General features: G+C 41.4%; 1 protein-coding gene across 2 annotated transcripts in view; it reads left to right on the top strand.

The window, feature by feature from the left end:
• Nucleotides 1-5,821: 5,821 nt before the first annotated feature.
• gmds (GDP-mannose 4,6-dehydratase) overlaps nucleotides 5,822-22,030 on the top strand; it is a 263,585-nt gene continuing 247,376 nt past the window's right edge. For both annotated transcript variants that reach the window (XM_036522630.1, XM_036522629.1), the window contains exon 1: nucleotides 5,822-6,047. In XM_036522630.1, coding sequence (XP_036378523.1) covers nucleotides 5,952-6,047 — 96 coding nt within the window. In that variant the 5' untranslated portion in view covers nucleotides 5,822-5,951. The remainder of the gene's footprint in view (nucleotides 6,048-22,030) is intronic.

Below are 22,030 nucleotides of genomic sequence, written 5' to 3'. Positions count from 1 at the left end.
CTGTCACCCCACTTCCGTCCTCCACAACAACGGCCCCATATCCACGATAACCCATCCAAACGGCAAGCCAACGCTGTCTGTCCCCGTGCGGCTCGGAGAGCGGCCCTTCGCGTTCTCACACTCCGCTGGCCGCGGCTGCACTCATGTCGATTGCATTCTGAGCAGAGTCGCACAAAAAGCCACGATTGCACTTGACAGGTTTAATTCGAGTGCGGTGTCAGCGAAAGGAGCGCCGGTTTAAAGCGGACCACCTGCAGAGTCTTGGCTCATGAAAATATGGACGCAACATTGACAGTGATGGGACCCGAAGTGGTGGGCACTTCGTACGAGTCCAGTTTCCAGTGAGAGAGGGAGAGCGTGGCACAATGGTGCACATTGTTCCAGTAGATGGAGACAAGAGGCCTGGAAATGGTCACATCAACCTCACTTACTGTACGTCTGAAACATGTAGGCCACCAGTGAGCACCACTGAGTCACTCTGTTTGAACATAAAAAATAGCTTAGAAGCTATTTAAGAATGTGTTTGTTATTTTTTAATTTCATGCCATTAAATACATCTGATAGTATCGTATAATGCTTTTTGGCTAGAGGTAAGCTGCCTTACCTCTGGCCAATGGCTAATGTAGCGTACCTGACTAAATGGCTCCCCCAGACAAATAACAGTATGTACAATGTAGCTCTAGGTAGAGAAAAGGCACCCGTAAAGGAATCCATCAAAGTAGTCAAAGTCCTTGAACAGTGCTTGTTCTTGATGTTCTTGATATATGTAATATTATATGTTGTATACTGGGTGGATTTGTGAACTATTACAAATTTTACACAACTTAAGAATAAACTGCATATTTTGGATGTCTTAATATTTAGAGATGTTGTTTGGTTGCAGGAGGAACAACATTTATGAAGTATTTTGCTTATTACATTGCATTCCTATCCAATATGAATCCATAATCATACAATCATATATGACTTGTTCATATTATTCCATACAGTGTGATTACAACATTACATTATTTTACATTATTATTTCATCAAATATCACATTACATTCCTTGGCAGATCATTTGACATGGAAAAACAGTGTTGCATTTTTCATGAATGCTTGTGACAGCTTTGCCCGGGAACACTGAGGTTTTTCGAACTGCCGTAAATTCAGAGTAATTTCAGTTTCCACACAACCAATGACAACCCCACTCATGATAAGTGTTTCCCAGCAGGGCCTGGAAGTCCAACACCCCTCACCTCCATTTGGTTGTCACAGTGATCCTCGGCCCAAATAACCGTCAGGACCATGTCCCGTGTGACCTGATTCCGGGAGCTCGGCGTCGGTCTGTGGAGGTGCAGTTTGGCTGCCTGTATGACCAGTGTAGCAAGATGCCACAAGTGCTCAGGGGATGGAGCCAGGAAGTCCTGTCAGACTACTGTATAAGCATGGAGCTTCGCTGCTTACTCAGAGAGGACCTGGGGCAACAGGAGGTTCAAGGAAACACATTCAATATCATTGGTATTGCATATAAATAGTGTTTACACCACCAGACGGTTTCTGGTTTAGCACGCTTAACAAGTAAAAGTTAAGGTGGTACACTAAACCTAGAAAGAGCCAGTAAAATTAAAACTATTGTGTATGATGCAAACACCAGTGGTCAATCTACAGGTCTACATCCTTTAGTAGTTTTTTTATACACAGTCCATGGACAGTGTGTTTTTTAAAATCTGCTGTTAAACAAATGGAAAAGCTTGAATCAGACAGGGCGTGGGTTTTAGGAATTTAGGTTAAGGGATATGAAAAAAATGGAACTATAGGAACCAGATACAAGGACCTCCTCTTTGCAAGACAAAAGTACAGCCAAAGGGCATGTGTTCAGTGACAGGCGGCGACACAACAGTAGTGCTTCTCTGGCAGTTCAGAGTTAAGCGTAGATGTTGGTAAACCACGATTCCTTGTTTGCTCTGCAAAATCCTTCCCCACATTTGCACTGCAAAAAATGATGCTGACTAAACTTAATACAATAGGACACTACGAGTAACATTTTTTTTTCTGTGAAGTGTTCCTTTGACTAAGATGTTCTTAATATAGCTATTTATTTACTGGCAAAATGAGTCCTGACCTCTGACTGGCGATGCATACACAACCACAGGAGACTTTACTAAAAGGTGACACATCTTTAAAACCTCACAGCGAGTTTCGTGATGGTGGAACCCAGGATGGAATGAGAACCAGAAACCCCCTGTGGCACTGGAATTGGTTTGCATGCCACAACTATTCACCCCAAAAACTTCTGTCCGTTTCGTCCAATAGTCCTACACGTAAACATGCATACACTCTTTCTCACAAACACGCGCGCGCACACACACACACTCACGTTCTCTTTCTCTCTCTCTCACACACACATACACAGTCTCTTCCTCACTTCTCCCTTCTCACCACAAACAACTTCCTCATCTTCTCCTCCACTCTATCTTTACACCCTGGGAGGACTGGCTCTTTTTAACTTCATCAATGTTCTGCCATGGATCTCCAACAGGACTCCTCAGACACTAAACCATGCCAGTAGGTCTGTCTCCTGAGATGCTACATGGATTCTACCCCGCTCCCCAAACTGTACCTCCTCCACCCCTGTGTGATGCTCAGGGCCACTCTCTGTTCATCTCCCACAGAGAAGCTGCATCCTGTTTTACCTGCCACCATTAATCGCATGTAAAAAGACTGCTCGATCCAGTTTGGGACACTGACCTACAAAGACCTGATTGATAACCATGATTTAGCATTGTACTGTGTGTTTAAATAATTTATATTAAAAAACTAACAAACAAAAGGAACCAGCCTGCCTTGAACACACAGTCAGGTGAAAAATTGAGCCTTCTGCTCTCCAGCCACACACCTGTAATTAATATGCCTTTAATTTGGCAGATGTGACTTGTTAACCACTGGCTGGTTGTCCACAAGTAAATTACACACATGGAAAACTACAATTAACAATTACACAATTAACCTGTTCAGCCGAAATTTATCACTGAGCTGTTATTGACAAGGCTGGAAATGGAAAGACAACAATTCTTAGACATTTAATAAATTGACCCCTGAACAAACAAACAGTTGTGGGAGACAGGTGAAGGTTCCCCTTTGCACTGGAAGTGTTCAGGATTGAAAGTCATACACCACAAATCTAGGTAAACCTGGTTTTATTTTTTCAAGATCTTCCAAGGTGGAGTATGTGATTCTGGCAATTCCTCTCAGCATGAATACCACATGTTTTACTCAGCACTGAGTCACTGTAGGTGCCACGTGTAAATTCTTGGTAGCAGCCTTTTTTCTGTCACCCAGGTCAGGCAAACTGCCAGGTTAGATGGCAAGGAGACGGATAATGAAATCAAGCTAAGATATAATTCTCCAAGGCCATGAGGGCCTAGAGCCATTACTTGGTCAACATCAGAAAAGTTAGGCAGGAAGGTGGGGGGAGTTTAGGGAATAAAGGGGCTCCTCTGTCATTAACCTCCACTTGTGGTCCACACCTCTGTAGGTCCAGAGTGCTGTATCTGCTTGTGTCCATATGCATATCAAATAAATCTTTGATTGTTGATTGAAATCTGTCTCTGGATGGGTTCCTGACTCTTATCATTCACCAAAGTGCCAGAGGTGGAGTTTATATCCTCCTTTACATGTATCTAAAGAAACATAAAAGAAGAAGAGAGAAATAAAATAAGTGAGATGGAGAGCAGAAAACCAGAGTAGTGTCAGTGACAGGCCCTGTTGACATTTCTGATCAATTTGTTAATTCATTTAAAGTTCAGATGAATTCAAATTCAAATTTAACATAAATTATGTTAAATTGCAATTATTACATCCGTTTTGTTTTACATTAACTTCATTATTGTTTTACAGTAACTTCACTAATCACTACACACACCACTGTCCAAATTTGTTGAATTACATAATGTGAAGTAACGGAAAATATAGGCAGTATTTACTCAGCATTCTACATTCTACGAGGAAATATAGGAAATAAAAGTATGAGAAGAAAAAAGACATTATTGACAGGAATTGAAGAAAAATTCAAATTTTGCTATAAGATTTTCCATAATTATTTTTAAAAATTGTTTTGTGTTTTTTGCTGTTAATTTTGTTTTGCTGCTCCACTAATTTAAATTATGCAATCATACAGCGCTAACTAGCTTACAATACATACAAACTATTCAGCTAAATTCCTATAGGTCAAGGGTACTAATGTGAGCAGTGAGAGGCACTGACAGAGAGTACAGGTGTCAAGTTCATGCCTCCAAGGGGGATGAGGTCTAGAAACAAACCGGATCTAATCTGAATCTCTCATATTTCACTTATCCATGTGCTTCCCCTTTCCTGGATTACTGAGGCATATAATAAAAACCTCCTCCCATTTCTCCCTAAAGCTCTCAAGATTTTTTAAATGTGTATAAATTGAATTCTTATGAACCTTAATAGTTAATGAGGCACAAAGAATCGTTTCAGTGACTCCAGGCAGGTGAAACTAAAAATCCCCCAAAACTGGGATTTTAGAGCGCTGCTAAAGAACTGACATTTCATCTCTCCACCCTGGGAGGGTTTTTTTGTGCTTCCAACAGAAAAGCAGGGTGTATTTAAGCTGCAGTTCCAGCTTGGCTCCAGAAGGGAAAAACAACCTCTGCTCTTGGTCTGCGGTGGTCCCAGAAGCCTCTATCCTTACTCTTAAGGAGCTTTTAATCAAAGAGTTTGCCAAACTGCTATTTAAATGACCTAAAAACCATCAACATATAGTGGAGCTGTTTCATCTGTATGTAGGCTTAGAAAGAAACTACAGAGAAGAAATAGTTTGTAGTTATTGATAATTTTCCCTCAGAGTTGTTGTATGACATCATTTCCTCCTTGAGGCTCAACATTAATTAAAGCATGTTTCCCTAGATAAAGCCAGCCAATGTTTGGAAAGGAACGGAATGTGTGGAGTTGTTAATAATAAACACACACACACACACACACACACACACACATAGACATGTCTCTCAAGAATCGGGAAGAACAGTAGCCCTTGACTTATGCCATAATAGGTAGATTAGAATTGGTATTGGAGCATTATCTTAAAATGTTCATCATATAAACAGTGGTTGTGTGCTGTGGTTTATTTTGTATACATCATGCAATAACAAAAACACATGACAAGTTCCAAACCTTTGATCATCTTTGGCCCTTTATACTAGGGAAACATGCTTTACTGTTTATAAAATGATGTTTTGAAATTACACAAGTTAATATTCCCTAAAAGTGAATTTTTTTCTCAGTACATGCAACCAAATAACTGCCCTGTGCCTCTTTTTTTTCCCAGACTGAAATGTCTCTTTACCTTACATGCTGAGCCTGTGGGTTTACAGATCCGATTTCACACTCTACCCAGAACGGCTGGAACATTTTAAGTAATATATTTTAAAATCGATTGAAAAGTATAATGGCAAAAATACAGCCTGGAATGAGCAGATACAAATCACACATTTTATTAACTTTTTAAGACCAGAGACAGGACGGGCCGGGGAACAAATTTGCTTGTCATCTCTGAAACATGCACTGTTCTGTAAAACTCGCAATGAATGTGCTTAATACTTCCTTGTGGACGAAATCGTTGTGACGCATGTCTTACAGATGTCAAAAAAAAATGACAGGCTCATGAATATAGTATTTTCTGCAATCCTCCGGATATCCAAAGCCTGTAGTTGGCGCTATGAAAAGAAAGAGCGAAAACGACTGAAACCGATCTTCTTCTGGTCTTTGCGTTCTCAGCGTTAGTTCCGCATTACTTTCCGATTGGCTGCTTGACTGTTGTGTCACACGTTGCCGCAATTTTAGATGCAGCGTATCTGCCGGCAATCAGGAAACAAACAGCAAATAGTACAAACAGAGGCAACGAGCCAGCTAGCTGTTGGACAGGCGTTAGAAGTCAAGCACTACAGAAATGGCTCAGTGTGCAGAATCGTGTTCAAGCAGCGATTTAAACGGACAGCTTCGAAAGGAGAGAAGAGTAGCTATCATCACCGGCATCACTGGACAGGTAAGCGCAGGACCAGCTGACTTGAGGTGACATGGCATTCGGAAGTGGCAGAACTGTGATTATGCATTGCATATAGCAAAACATGTCTGAAAATCGGGTTTCTGTTTGTTATACAGTATCATTGCTCTTGTTTACCGAATTTCCGCGTACGATCTTTACAGTAATTTCTGCCTTCGGATAAAATTGCTAGCTGGTTAGCCGGATGAGTTACATCAGGGGTGGTGCTACATATCGAGAACAGGTGCAACGTTTATTTGTCAGTCATTTGGTAGAAAAGATAGCTAGCTAGAAAGAGAGCGAGCTAAATAAAGACCATCATTGGACAACGTGCATTCAAAATGATATCACAAGAACATCCATGAGAGACATTCTGCATTTTTTCTAATTGAAGTCACCTGTGTGAGGAAGTAATAAGTCACACTTTCCACAACCAGGAAGAAAGTGTCATTAAAGGATCGGTTTCACGGATGCGTGCGCTTGTAATATGACTTTGCGTATGGTGTAACTAACGCAAGAAAAAAATGTGAACCGGAAAATATAATGAATGAAAGCCGCAGAGATCACGGCCAATGATGCTAAGCGTACGAATAAAACAAAACCGGAATTTGTTTGAATGAATCTGTGCGTTGAGCTGACGATTTTTTTAAAATGAGATGAGTTGTTGCAACGAGTAGTTTGAATGCAGTTCTAAGATGCCTAAGTTTCGTTTGAATTTATGTCTAAGAAAGCTGTCTGAAATATGGGTGAGATAAATTAACTGCAGTTAATGATACAGTACAATGATGTACTGTATAAGTGCATTTATTAGTCCTTAGAGTCTTCACGAATCTTTTGGTAAATATTTTAACCACTAAATTTCAGATGAACATTGTTCTGTTGTATATCAAATAAGTCATCCCCACCTCTTTGACTACAAACAAATAGTGCTACAAACTAAAATTGTCATTCGTGTTATCGATCAGATCAACAGTAGTCCAGAGTACATGATCTATCTGATTTTCAAAGCTTGCTGCTGTGGGATTGATGTTAAACTGGATGTAATACTTTCAGACAGTCTTGGATCTTAGGAATGTAAGCAAATGTCTGCTTCTTCTTTGTATTTTATAGCCATTATAAATGTTAAGGTTTTCATTTTATGATATGGGTATTGAGAACATAAGAACATATTATGATGAGAACAGGCCATTTGGCCCAAGGTTATAAAGGTTGTAAAGGTGCAGTCCTCTCCGTGCCCACAACTGTTGAACGTTAAATTCCTTTCAATCTATCAGAGAATTCCACCCATTTCACCCACCACCCAACACACACTGCTGCAGAAACCTTTGTACAAAGATAACAAAAGACCTGAAGAGAAGTAGCAGGTTACGTAAGCATCCTCATATAGCAGTTTTATGTTACGGTTCTTTGCTTCCCACAGCCATTATCTCTTTTCAGCCAAACTTTGTTTAACAAAGGCCTTTGTTATAAAAGGTGACACACTGTTGCAGCGTAGAAGGATGTGAATTGAATGCCAATAATGTAAATGCCAATAATGACATTTTGTGCTATTTCTGTAAAGGGTACGTCTTTGATTATGGATATAGGTCTAGTACATTTTTTGTGTTATTTCTTTCTTATAGTGAAGGACAGAGAGCAGTCGTGGACATAGTCGCAGAGACTGCATTCAGGATTCTTAAATGTCACTTATTATTTAAACCCTGTAATTAACTTGTGTTGTGCCTAGCCTCTGCCTGTAGGTGATGTTAGAACTAGTTCACCCTGAGATTCCAGTAACTGATATAGTGATTTCAACTCTCCATAAAGCATACCAATTTTACCAATTTTACCAGTTTAACCAGTTTACCAGATTTTCGCCTCTCGATTTGAGTGACCCAGTTTCATGTGTCAGAAGCTTTAACTCTTGCTTCTGTAAATGACAAATGATGTATAAATGGTGATCAGCCTTAAGTTAGGTGGTAAAGCTCTTTTCATTACACCTGTGTTACAAGCAATGCCCATTGTTGTGGGGAAAATGTAATTTGTTATATTCATTTGCGTCTTCAGAGGAATGTGTGTTTTCAACACACTGCATTGCATGTTAGCATAAGCAAATTGGTTTAGTGGACACACTACATAACAATTTCCAGTTCAAAACAAACAAAAACACACTAGCACTATGAAAAATGGGAGGGAAAAATGTCCATTGATAGATCAGTGAAGTAATACTTCAGCAAAGCTATGGGTGTTTTTCCTTATGATTTAAAAGTATAAGATGCTTTGGCAGGAATTCCTTCAGTGCAATTCCCTCTCTTCACTAATTCACTTCCCTCAGCCCTTTCATCCGTCAGCTGAACCCCATGGGCAGAATTCAGCTCCAATTCCAAGATTAAATAGCAGTTCAATTCTGTGCAAACTGTGCAGCTCGTAGTCAGCCTGTGAGAATCAGACTTTCTGCACCAGGTGTATATGGGATATCATACTTATAGATACGTATGGATGTTCCCCTGCCATCCAGTTTGCATTCAAATCCGATGGTCATCTAGCACTTGTTTCCCAATCTGGCTCTCCCATAACAAATGTAAGCTGCTTCTGGGGATATTTTGAGGAGCAGTGACCGGTGGCTGCTTTGAAGCGTAATTCGGTGAGTGCTACTGCTGTCATTACTTCATGACATCAGTGGCATTTGGGGGAGGTGGACTTGTTCTTGATCAGTGCGTCAACCTGAATTTACCTGTGTTTCTGGTTCCTGGCTCCTGCTGTCTGTGATGAAAGCTGCAGAAGAATGTGGGCTATGACACTCGCATAAGGCCCTCTGACTAGGAAAGAGACAACGTAATGTGATGCAAAGCGATCATGAGTAGGCCGGTAGAAGTGTAACTGTCATACAGCATAGTGGTTAAGCAGTGGGACTCATAACTGAAAGATTGCCGATTTGATTCCCCACTGGGGCACTGCTGTTGTACCCGTGGGCAAGGTAATTAACCCACAGTTGCCTCAGTAAATATCCAGCTGTATAAATATATACCATTGTAAAAAAAAAAAAAAAACTATAACTAATATAAGTCACTCTGGATAAGAGCATGTGCTAAATGCCAATGATTCATTTAGTGGAGGAGGATAGAAAGAAGGTGAGCGTAAACCTGTTTGGTGAGAGGGAATGCTTTTTGTCATGTTAGATGACGGTTAGGGATCAGATTGCAAGACTGGTTATTGCCTGTAAAGCTGGTTCTTATAAAATGATGCTGACATTAAACAGTGTCATTTCAGCATGCATTCATTACTTCCCTGACTGTGTTGGAGTCTAATACTCCTGTGATGTTAAGGGGCGTATGGAATTACTCCAACTTGGCCACAATTTGTCTTTAGTTTTTTTTATTATTATTTTTATTTTCTGCAGTGACTCCATGTCTTAAAATTTAGACATTATGCCAAAAAACTTAACTGTGAAATCAGTGGGCAATTCCAACAAGTGTCAAGACACCTAGCAAAAAACACAATTAGGGTTTTTTTTTTTAAACTAATACAGTGATGCAGTAAAATCCATTTGTATTACCTGTATTTATCATTTTTTGGTTTTTTGAACAGTCTCATTGTTAGTTAGGTAAGGCTAGCTAACGTTAATGTAGGTTTCTAATGAATGAAGCCTTACCTTGACGCTCTAACGACTCCCCTCGTCCGAATTCACATCAAGAAAATATCCACAGGACCACCTGGTATAGTTGAACTGTTTACTTCGACACAAGAAATACTTGGTACAGAATGATTGTCCATTAGTGAGAATAGTTAATGAGAAAAAGAGACAGAGAGGTGAAAAAACGTTGTGGCTCCACTCTCTCCTTGCCTGACTCCCCCTGATACCTACCTACCCCGGCTCTCCTCGCGAGAGTATCAAAAGGCCATTAAAGGTGTGCACAGTTACTAGGAAGCCTCAATCATAGTCACCTATTCCCAAATATTACAAGTGTTAAATGAATGAGATCTTATGCATTTTAAATTATTCACACACCTTTTAAGTGCAAGGAATCAAACAATTAACTTATTGCATTACTGTAAATAAATCAACCTGTAAATACTGTAAATATTCCTTCCAGTTCCTTCTAAATCAATGGACCATGTAAATTGCTGTTGTTTTACATATGAACCTAAATTATTGAATGCTAATTAGTCAAATATTTTTATTTCATATTTTATCAATAATGCTCCTACAGTTAATATTAACTAAAGTTGGTTTTGTGGAATTGAGTAGGTTTGGGTACAGAAACATGTGTTACATGTTGCATTAGCTTGCAGTCAGGGCTGCAACCAGAAATTAGAATAGGCAGTTGCCATTGGTGCTTCTTTTTATGGGGGGTACCTGTTATTTTTTTGTCCTTTTTATCCAAACGGAGGACCCCTGGTGAATAGTTCAGTGAGCGGAAAAAACAACAATGACTAGTGGAGCCTTGGAGATCCACAAGCCTTGGCTGAAGTTGTCCATAGTTGTCCCTAAAACTGATCTAGGATCAGTTTTGATTTTCTCCTTATAATGGTTCAGGTTAGGACTAGGGCTGGATAATCTGATTCTAGATCGCTGCTTGCAGGAAACAAGACTTCACCTTTTACAATATTGCTTTATTTACATTATTGCAGTCATGTGTAACTGTTATAACTTGCCTTGCCTTATTGGTCTCACCATTGGTCTTTTATCTTATCTTAGCCTACCTTATCTTACCCTATGTCTGTTGTGAAAGCATATCTTGTTTGAAGTTATATTTGATTTAAATAACTATTGATACTCATTAATCTCCTAAATATACTCAGTATGCAGTCTTATTTGCATCTTACCTGTTGCGTAAAGCAGTGCAAAATGGCTGAGTGTTTGATCTGTAAATATATGTTGCACAGACAAGAATGCAGTTATTTTATCAATTGGTTGTCAAGGATCAATACAGTTCAGTTTATGACCTGTTACGACAAAGTTAGTGAGTTTCAGATGTGTCTTAACCGATCGTGATCATTGAATATCAAACATTTCTTTTTTTTTTTTTTTTAGTAATTTCACACAGTTAGGGCTGCTGAGTGGGTCGGTGGCAAGATGCTCTTCTAGGGTGTGGACTGAGCCTTGTGGCCGGAGATGGGAACCGGATAACATGCCTTATCTTATCTCAGTCCACCTATTGTAAATAGGTACACTCCTAACACCTCATGACACTCCAGAGAGGCACACAAACAGAGAGGTGTAAATGAAGAGGTGGCTACCGTAAGTGTTGTGGTTTTACACCAATTGTCTGTCAATAAATATGAACCAACACCTGAATTAAAATGCACAAATCATGCAGTGTGTTCACAAAGCATCAGTTGATGTTCTACTGATGCAACATTATGAAATAAAACATGACTGTGTGTGCTCATGTATATCATGTCATGTCATCTCATACACCTGCCAAAAATACTTATGCAAAAATACTAATGCATACGTGCTAGTTAGGTGAATTTAGAGCTGACAGAATTATATTACTTTCAATACTGCCTGGCTGTTTGAGTGCACTGCCTTAAAAAATGACCTTTTGGGGTCAGATACAGCAACATGCAATACACTCAGCTAGCACAGTAGTTCAAGTACGGTAGCAAATTTGTTGCTTACAGCAAGATACTGCAAATTAGATTAAAAAAGAATGTAAAATGTGATTCAGCATAACACGTTTCGGTATGCAAATGCAAAACCTCATGAGTCACTAATGGTAACATAAGACGACTTGGCTAGCTGACGTTAGCGAGCTAACAGGGAGCTTGTTCACAATTGTTAATTGTTAACTAATAATGTTAAACGGTAATAGGGTGGATTAACATTTGAATGTATTACTTAAAGAAACATGACGTAACTGAATGTTTAGTCTGTCTTTGGACATAGTTAGTATGGTGTAATTCCACACCATGCCCCACCACACACACAGAGGAGCATGCTTATCTATATGAAGACTGAACCCAATTGTACTTTATCATCCTATCCCACATATACCTCATGCAGAAAGTCCAGTTTCACAGGCTGAGTGTGGGTTGCACAATATCACTGATCAGTATACTACCTGGAAAATGATAATTAACCTAAAGTAAATGAATAGGGGAATAATAATATTAAATGTATTCAGTGCTGTCAAGCATTGTCATATAATGTGTCCAGCACAAACCAATATGCTTATGACAAAAAATATAATATGAATGTGTGGGATTACGATATCCCCCACAAACTGGATATTGCTTATAACATGGGTAGTCAGTTGTGTCAGTCAACATGTAGGCACCTCACAATGGTAGTAGTAACCACAACAACAACAACATTTGTATTATTATATAATGCTATTATTATGATGGGCAATATGATGTTGAATGACTGGGCAAAAGATCAGATCTATGGAACAGAATGATCTCGGCTGCATTCCAGTAATCTGTTTTTGAACTGCATGCTTGAATTGCCATATGTGATGTGCATTTGAGAACACACCTGAGAGGGTGATTAATTACCTGTTTATCTTGCTCTTGGAAACACAGGTGATGCCAGCTACTGGTTTGAGATGTGCTGTTGTGACAGGCAGTCTTAATAAACTTAAGTGAGTGAAACAAACCTTAGAATTAAAAACATACATTTTTCACAGTGGATGATTCACTGTGATTGATTTTTTGCTTATTTAACCTCTTTTAAATAACTAATGAAAACACATCTTGTATGAAGTTATATTTTGATTAAATGTTAATCTCAGTATGCAATATTATTTGCATGTTATTTGTTGTGTAAAGCAGTCCAAAATGGCCAAATTTGTTGATCTCTAAATATATGACACACAGAAAAGAATAGTTATTTTTTAATTTAGTTGTCAAAGATTAATATAGCGGAGTTTATGACCTTTTAATACAAATATATTTAAATATTCACCATATTTGAATATTAGATCATTCAAAATGCACAGCCCTGGCCAGATATTGGTTTAACATATTTGAATATTAGATCATTTGAAATGTGCATCTCTGGTCAGATGTAGGTTAAATATAGTTGAACATTAGATCATTCGAAGTGCACATCCCCAGTCAAACAGAGGACAAGCACACTCATTTTCCCCCCTGATTGGTAGGCCTCTGGCCACAGAGGAGCCGCACGGCCGCATCCAAGTGAGTCATGGGAAAACGTCTCCTGTTGGCCCATCCCTGCCACTCACGGGGCCAGACCCTCTACCTGGTCTGTTTGGACTCCTCCGAAATGCAGGCTGCTCGCAGAATTTTCCCAGCCCAAAACAAGGGTGGTAGCCAGGGAAACTCATGAAAACAGGCTGTCCTGCCAGTTAACTCGTCCGCTGGGACTCTCTCTCTCTCTCTCTCTGTCTCTCTCACTCGTTCCTGCTGCTTGGTCACAGAAGCCCAAATGCAGAGCTGTTAAACTGGACACTTCAGGCCTGTTAGGAGCTCTGCTCATGTGAGAGGAAGTGTTCTGGTGCTGGTGATTGGTGTTTGTGTGTGTGTGGGCACTGAGGGTGTAAATTAGTTAAACATTCCTTTTATTTGAATTTTTTCCCCCCTTCCCAAATGTGTCTTCAAGGATACAGGGTGAATATCAGATTTGAATATCGGGTCATGATGCTGTTTCTTACTTTTAGGTTTTTGAGGTCTTGTGCTGTGTTACTCCTTGGAATGTAATTGTATGATAATTAAGTAATTGCGATATCAATGTATAATATCAATATGTTTGATAAAATCGGACCTGGCTGTATTTGTGGGTGATATCTTTGTTAATTTCTTAGGATTTTGGAAGCCATTGTTTTAAATCACAAATTTACCTGTGATTTAGTCACATTTTACGTACATAATTCATAAAGCTGAATTCTAAGACTGATGAATGCGTGTAAGTGCCCCACTTGAAGATGGGAATCTAATATACATTAGTTTAATAGGCAAAATAAATTGTAATGGAACAATATGGCTACAACAATAATCACCCTGCTCTCCCGTTATGCTACTTTGTTGCTCCTGTTTTTAATGATATAAAAAGTGATTGTTTAAATAAACTATAGTGACTTATCCAGGCTGATCAATCCACATGACCAATGATAATTACAATGATATCCAGTGATAATTACAACAAACATATCCACAAACATTCAAAAAATGAACGCAGTTTTAGAAACTTTTACATAATTGTGGGGCACAAAATAAAAGTGATTTGTAAAGTGTTATGCGAGGCACACTTGTCTCCTGCCAACCATCTGGTCAAACAATCTTAAGTGCGGTGCGAGTACCAGCAGGGTGTAGCTCTGCGGTTCCAACAGCGGGTGGCGCTTTGATGTCATGTGTGGGATACGAGCGCGGCGCGCCTTTAGCTTGGGTTGTCACATCTTTGAGCCGCTTAAACGCAGCGGTTCACAGCCGAGTGGAAACTCTTGACCCTGATCGGGAACAGAGACACTCTCGCTGTCCCCGCCGGGGCCATACGATACGGCCGTCTGGAAGGTCAACGGGATGCGGCCGCCAGTGAAAGCGTGATCAAAGCCGAGGCGTTTCTCACCAAATTCCCCCCTGTAACGCTCGGCATTTTAAACTTCTCCCCGCTACCGGCGATGTGAGACTCGCGCTGTAAGCGTTACTGAACTTAAACGTGCAGCCTTGATTTAGACGGGTTTGTGTGCCTCCCCCATGTAGACAGAGATAACAGGCAGCACCGCACCTCTGATCACTCGGGTAATATGTCTTACAGTGGGCGAGAGAACGCTCTCCAGACAGGTGTATTTCTTCTTAAAGGAGGACGACAAGAAAACAACTTGATTGCATAACGTCAAGGTGAATACATTGAGTCTGGAAAAAAAAGGCAGCAAGTCGTGGCAGCACCTGCACTCAGGTGCAAGCAGTGCAGACTGGTCTTCCTCTCACAGCTTTAAGGAAATTTAAGGAAATTCTGCAGCTTCTGCAAGATAAATAAGAACCGCTGCATCCACGTTCTTGAGGTCTTTAGCCTCGTAGAATTAATTGGTGAACATATAGATACGTCTGTGACACCTAGTGTATTTCGTGCGTTTTCTTACATTTTGTGCGGTGCAAAGAAGGAAAAGATAGCACTTTATCGTAATAATAAAAACGTAGGAGTATGCCTTCGGTGCAGTGTGAGAATGTTGAAGATGTCTTTGTTCCTTCGGTAGACTGTAAAGTTGCCCATTTCAGAATCTCGTGTTTATCTTTGCGGTGACACCGCGTCGCCATATCATATCACATTCGGTAGGTTTATTTGCGCTGGGGACCCTTGACAGGATTCACTGTTTTATGTGGGGTGTAATGGTTTGTCATTCAGTAGTATCATCTGACTTATAATTCATAGCTCACAAAGCTGGCCGGGGTCAGGCGCTGGCTGTGTTTGTTTCTCTTGGCTCGGGTCGCTTCGGTCCAGTTAACTAGGCTGGGACAGGCTGCAATGAAGGCTTAAGCGTTCTGATCGCTCCACCCGAACGACTGCGGCGGCGTTCTCGCTCGCCAGACACCGGCGGCTTCGTCGATAAGCACACGCATGTGCCATGTGTACTCTGGGTGCTGTTAAGTTTCAACAGTTTATTAATTAATCAGTTTCGTTTTAATCTTTCAGTCTGTGTATCTCTCACCTGTTCTCTGAAATAAAATTAATTATTTATGAACAATATAACATTGCTCTGTGCAATGCAGTTAAGATTAAAGCATTTTAAGCTTTTTAATGACTTTTTGTCATTTTAAGCAAAAGAAATGACCAGCACTTGCGTTTTACTGTTATATTGTGTTTTTGTTATTTAATCAGAGGCATCCATAAATATGGATATTTTTCCTCATATGGTATTCCTCATACCATATGAGGAATAATAATTACAATAAAAAGTATTCTCTTGAAGTCCAAATAAGATTCTTGGAAAGAAGGTGATTCATATAGCTTACTTGTGGGGTAAACTCTTTTCAATTTCTGTCTGTACTGGGCAAAAAAGAGGAAAAGGTTCATTTTCCAGAATGTAACCTTAGAAAGTCTAAAAAGGGCTTCTCCCCCCCCCACTCTTCCTCCTCGCATGAGTTCGGCTCTGTCTGAATCAGAAGCAGGTGAAATGTGAGTGCTCCGGCCTCTGTCGCGTGTTTTGCGCTCACTCCCGAATATTGAGTGTGGCACAGGGATACCTCTCCCCGGCTGCACATCGGAATATTAGCCCCGTGTGTCTGCTAGCTGTCCCAGTAGAAAAGAAAAAAAACACTGAAAGCGCACGTCTGTCAGCAGACCCGGGGATGCAGAAAGTGAAAAAACAAAACAAAGTCTTCAGTGTTGACATTATCTGACAATATGCATCGGTATAGCTTCTCTCCTGTCCTAGTTCTCGCATAACTGTGAGTGGAAGGTCATGGCTTAAGATCCATATTAGGAGTTGGGATATTATAGATCGACAGAGTAAAAATGGATCTCTAATTTTGAAAGTGCTTCGGGAGGCCACATGGTATAACTGAGAGTTACAGGCTTTACGTTCAGCGGGTTCTAACATTAGAGGTGCAAGAGAGTGCTCCACATTCTGCTGGTTTTGTCTCAGGTTCGTTTTAGAAGTCAAATGGGGCGCAGACAGTGAAGGCACCAGTGTGGGAGGCAAATGTGTTTTAAAGGGGAGGATTTGAGAAGCTTTGCCCAGGGCCTGTGTGTTTGACTGTTTCCTCTGTGAAAAGTGAAATTGCACCAGGTTTTCTGTGCAGCTGAATGACGGACCGGTGATATTCACACTAAAGCCGAGGCAGAGGTGGTGATGGTGGCAGGACTAGCTGGCAAACCTGGCTGCTGATGGCTTGCTCATTTGTGCCACTTGTATGGATGCGGTAGCATATGTACTGCCCCCTAGTGGCAGCCTTTGAGGGCTGCAGCACTGGATCCTGTAGGTTGTGAGTGGCACGGTGTTCTCTGGCCCAAGATTCTAGATGGAAATTCAGAAATTTAAGGTGGAGGGGGAGGTGGAGATTATTCCTGTGCCTGTGAAAGGAGGCCTCCCTTGAGATGCTGCGGGATGGTCATTCTCAGGTTTCGGCCAATAGAACATGCCCCGCCCCGTTCATAGCTCTGTTTGCCCGTGTACTGCCAGAGAAATGTGGTACCTCTGACCCCTCAGGGGTACATGGCTCTGACTGCGCCACCAGCCGAGTGAGGAGTGACTGGAGTCGGCAGAAACTGACCCACATCACCTGACCAGCCCCGTCTGTCTGTCAGTCAGCGGCGGTGTTGTGTGACTGTCTGAGTGACAGACTGGCCGGTTGTCTCAGAACTGTCATAGCGCCCCTAGTGGAGGAAGCACGTCAGTGCTTCATCCCGGTGCTTTTAAGGGATTTCAGGTCATAGCAACAAAAACACAATCTCCCACATGTCTAGAGCATTAGTCTTGCTGGTAGCTTTTGGACATTGGATCTCTGTCTTTTCAGTACTGTATGCAGACGTCACACATATGTGCAATCAACCTCTCCTGCCCCCCTTTTTGCAAGGTCAGCAATCTTTCCTCGTTGATGTTCAAGTTTGTGTTGTGTGTTCATCTGTGAAAAGCTGGCTTCTGTGAGCTGGTCTTTATCATTCTGAAATGTGTTTGGCTACGAAATTATTCCAATTCATGATAAAAATGAGACGAGCATAAATCACTGAGGGGTGATGTGGAAGAAATTTACCTAATTAAATGTTTTTAGATGCAGTAGTGGACAGCATGTAAATAATTATACCAACGTATGCAGTCTGATTAATTCAAGATAAACAGCCTGCATTACTCCAGTTTAGGCAATTCACTACAGTACGTGTATATTTAGATAAGAGTTCAAGAGTTATAGTTCTGTGATTTTTTTTTTTTTGCTACTGTTAGACATGAACATGCTTATTTAGGAAACATAACAGCTTGTTTGTGTCCCCCAGCCCATTAACAGTCACTCAATTACAACCCCCGACTGACACCCCCCCCCCCCCCCCACATTCCGCTATGGTCTATCCGTTAACCCCTGTCTGGCATGGCTACCCAGAATCCTACCCAAAAACCCTGTGCAGTATATGGATGTCATTTGAAATATTGACAGCCACCGTTTACCAGTCGCTTCTGGGACGGGTGCCAGCGTCACTGCATTTATTCGGAAAACCTCGAGTCGGTGCCAAGCGAGCACGACCGTAAAGTTGCGGCACGGAGGTGGACCTCAAACCCGCGTGCTCCGCGCTGGACAGCCTGAGTTTCCCCAGTGGAGGCCGAAACACCATGAATCATGTCGGGAGCCGCTCTAGAGGGAGAAACAAGTGCAGAGCCCGAACCGCTGCAGGGACCCTCCTCAGAGAAACGAGGACAATGATGATGTTTACAGACATCGATTTCACATTTTGATTCATTCGGCACGGCGAGGCTTTTTTAAAATAGGAAACAATGAGTCAAACCCCGGAATGGTCTATTTTCATGTGTCGACACAGGTGTCTTAAAATATAAGTACTGTATAAATTAACTGTCCACTTGCGAATACTCATGACCTGCTTCAGTATGTCAGCTATTACTTTCTTTGGCAGGTGGGAGCATGCTAAGGTTTTTTTTTTGCCTAATATAAAATGTATAAATAAAAAAAGAAAACCCATTAAAGAAAAGGTACAAATGACTGCGGCTCCATTGGCCAAGTTGGAGGCTTCATCTGTTATTCGAGCTCACACGCGCCAGCCTTGTCAGGCCAGGCAGCTGAAAACGCTGTACTTACCGGAAACCAGGGCAGTTATGATTGAGTTCCTGTTATTGACTTTTTCTCCACCAAATGCCAAGTTTCAGTAGACGGAGCACAGAGGCACCACTGTGGGAGCCGAAGGTGAACGCCGTCTGAGGAATACTGAACACTTCTTGTTTCTAAACCTGTACCCTTTTTTCCCCCTTCCATCTCCTCATCCCCCTCCTAGTTTTTATTTCTTTCCCTCTCTTTTTTTCCTCCCCTTCTCTGGAAAGGGCAGACTTTAGGCGTTGGACGTCTCCATACCTGGGTTTGACCGACCCGTTGACAGATCTCTGCTAGGACCAGAATTGTAGTTGATGCACCACACCCTCTCGCTCTCTCAAATGCAAAGGCTAAAGTTTTTCGGACTGAATTGGTCCCTTTTAAAGGCACTTGGGGCACACAGGTGCCAGGTCTTCGTTAGCTGTCCTCCTGTGACCCGTACTTTCCATGCGGTATTCATCTGACCTGAGATGGTGCACCATCTGTTTGATATTTCCATCTGGCTGCGTGCTGTCATTTTCAGGAGGGAAGGAGACTAATTGCATCAGAGCTCAGAGGTCGGTGCCCTGGCTGAACCTGCTTCAGCTGGACTAGATGGCAAAGCCACCCTCAGCCCCAACCCTCAGCTGCAGTCGATTGGGCCTTGTTAGCTTAAGCCTTTTTTGGCCATTGCCAACACTGTCATTTTAACTTATATGTAACATTGTAACATTGCAACATTTACATATATATATATATATATATATATATATATATATATATATATATACATATATAGAATGCTTAAATACGTGTAAAATTTAACGTTTTATATATTATATATTTATATATTATTAATTAATTATTAAGTAAAATATATATTATATATTTTACTGGCAATGCGGAGAAACGGCTAATGATGGCAAGTTAGCAGACAACAAAATCAGCATATTGAAAATGCAGTTGAGTGTGATGACATACAGTAACGATTTCCGCTTTTGGAGCCGGATTTGCTACATCTCAGCTTGTTCACAGTGCTCGGGACACAGGCACACCAGTAAGCAGCTGTAGTACTGTGCCAGAGCCGTGAGCGTCCTCAGTGTCATTTCCGTCAGCCACCTAAGGTGAATGACAGTTCCCGGACCCGTCCTTCCACATCGGAATAATATTTAGGTTCAAACTGGAACGGGAATGTTCCGGCCTCTCTTGCCGCGTTCAACTACTTGTGCAAGGAATTCCAGTTAACTTATACTTCTGCAACCCGCTGGAGCTTGTGGGCTAATTCTCAAAGACAAGTGCAAACAGAGGGCAGAGGCTAAATACTTCCTGTCTGGTTGCATTCACCTCTCTGCCAGTTGAGTTTTGCTCCTTACTTCATCCTGAAGGTTTGGGTCTTGCAGTTAAATGGCCACAAAACCTTGCATGAGTGACAATCCTGCATTCACTGCAGCAATCATATAGAGCGTCATTGTACCCTGTCTTTTAAAAATGCTGGTTTCCTTGGCAGTCAGTGAACACCATCCAAGCTCAAATACCAAAAAAAAAATTGTGGTACAAAATGAAAAGGGAATATCAAATCCTAATATCTTACAGAAAACGGCTCTCTGAGACTCCGCTGTTTTACTAAGTGAACAATGGCTCCCTCTCCCAAGCCTTGGAAAGTCATTTTCAACATTCCTCCTTCCTCCATTCAAAGCGCTCCGTGGCTCTTTCCCAGACACGTTTTCGAGAGACAAAGAATAACAGTGTTATTTCATTTTTATTCCGGACTCGCCGCGGACTGAAGAGCGGTGATATATTCCATCCCAAATCGACCTGCACTATAATAAAGCCCTTGTATTTAGGGCCTCGGAATTTCGCATTAAGGCCAGCATCTGGTTTTATTATCTCAACAACAGACTGCGCTTAAAAATCTGACGGAACTATTAGGCCATATTGATATCATAAATCCTGAGCCTATTGGGTAAAAGTTGCAGTGTGCTGTGATCTGTGAAATATGCAGAAGCCCCGGTTATGATTGGATTGAATTATGAGTGGATGACTATTGAACAAATAGCTACATTTTCATAGTATTACATCTACAAAACCGCATGTTTATTTGGAAAATAGGGGTAAAAAGATTATTGTTTGTATATAATTAAAACCCTTGCGTTTATCATAGCGTGGAAATATTCATTGTATTTAGAAAGTCCTGTTACTTTAAACAATGCATTGAGCGGAATGTTTAATTCAGACTTCAGCTGGTGTCAGGTAGATCAAACTACAGCAAGTGTCCAGAAGGCACTGTATTTCACAATAAATGTCACATATGCCGTTAGGTTTGTTTCAAAACTGTAAAAAATAATTCCTCTCCTTATGTTGTCATGTAAAAGTGCTTCTGAAATGCTGTGCTGCAGACATACATCACCACTCCGCCAGGGAATGTGTTCAGCCCCCCCCCCCCCCCCCCCCCGCATCCTCTGGAGATTTTACCAGGAAAAATGTTTCCTCTCACCTTTTTCCACAGGAAACGCCATTTCTGTGCTCGGCATTCACTGCCGCCATTTTCCCCCCGCTTAAAGATACAGTGGCTCCTGGGACTGCTTCCCTCTGACACTTTGAATATAGATATTGCAACTAAAAGCAGCCACTGTTAAATATATTGTACTGTTTTTACTTTTGATTTCTGAAGGGATTTGGGGCTGGGTTTGGGAGCTACAGTATTTGATGAAATCCCTGGACTCGCTGCAGTGTGGGATATTAAGTTGAGAACTCTTTATAACCAGAGTGGTCTTTTCGCTGTTAGAATGGCAGTGATCGCCTCAATAAATGTCACCCTGACAAATGCCTGTCCCCCAATAATATTACTTAAGTGAAAACCTCTGAGACCAGAGCAAAAATAAATAAAAGATCTATCAGCACTCAGAGCGCTGAGAAGTGCGGTAGAGAGACATATGACCGCTGAGCCGTTTGAAAGAAAGACTTTTTTCTCCCTTCTGCCTCTGGTTTAAGCCTGACTGAAGTAAAGCGCAATGCTTGCGAGCGACCACTAGTGGTGGGCACGGGGTCGGGGCGGCTCGCGGGTGGGGCGAATTGTTTGGGGTGCTCCTTAACAGAGTGTTTTACTGACCGTATAAACTATAAAATCCAGTCGTGGGCTTCTGTTTGGAGTTGAGCGGGTGGGCCCGTGATGTATTGTGTGCCGTAAATCACTGGGGATTGAGACGTTGTAGCGTGGAGGGGTTAAACATGTGGAACAGGGGTGAGGGGTGAGAGGCGCAGGGCCCTCTGGCTCCCCTCCCACCGTTTCGGGCCCTGAAAGACGCGTTTGA

This window comes from Megalops cyprinoides, chromosome 2 (genome assembly GCF_013368585.1).
Source record: "Megalops cyprinoides isolate fMegCyp1 chromosome 2, fMegCyp1.pri, whole genome shotgun sequence".
Taxonomy (NCBI): Eukaryota; Metazoa; Chordata; class Actinopteri; order Elopiformes; family Megalopidae; genus Megalops; species Megalops cyprinoides.
This window is presented reverse-complemented; position numbering and strand designations above follow the sequence as displayed.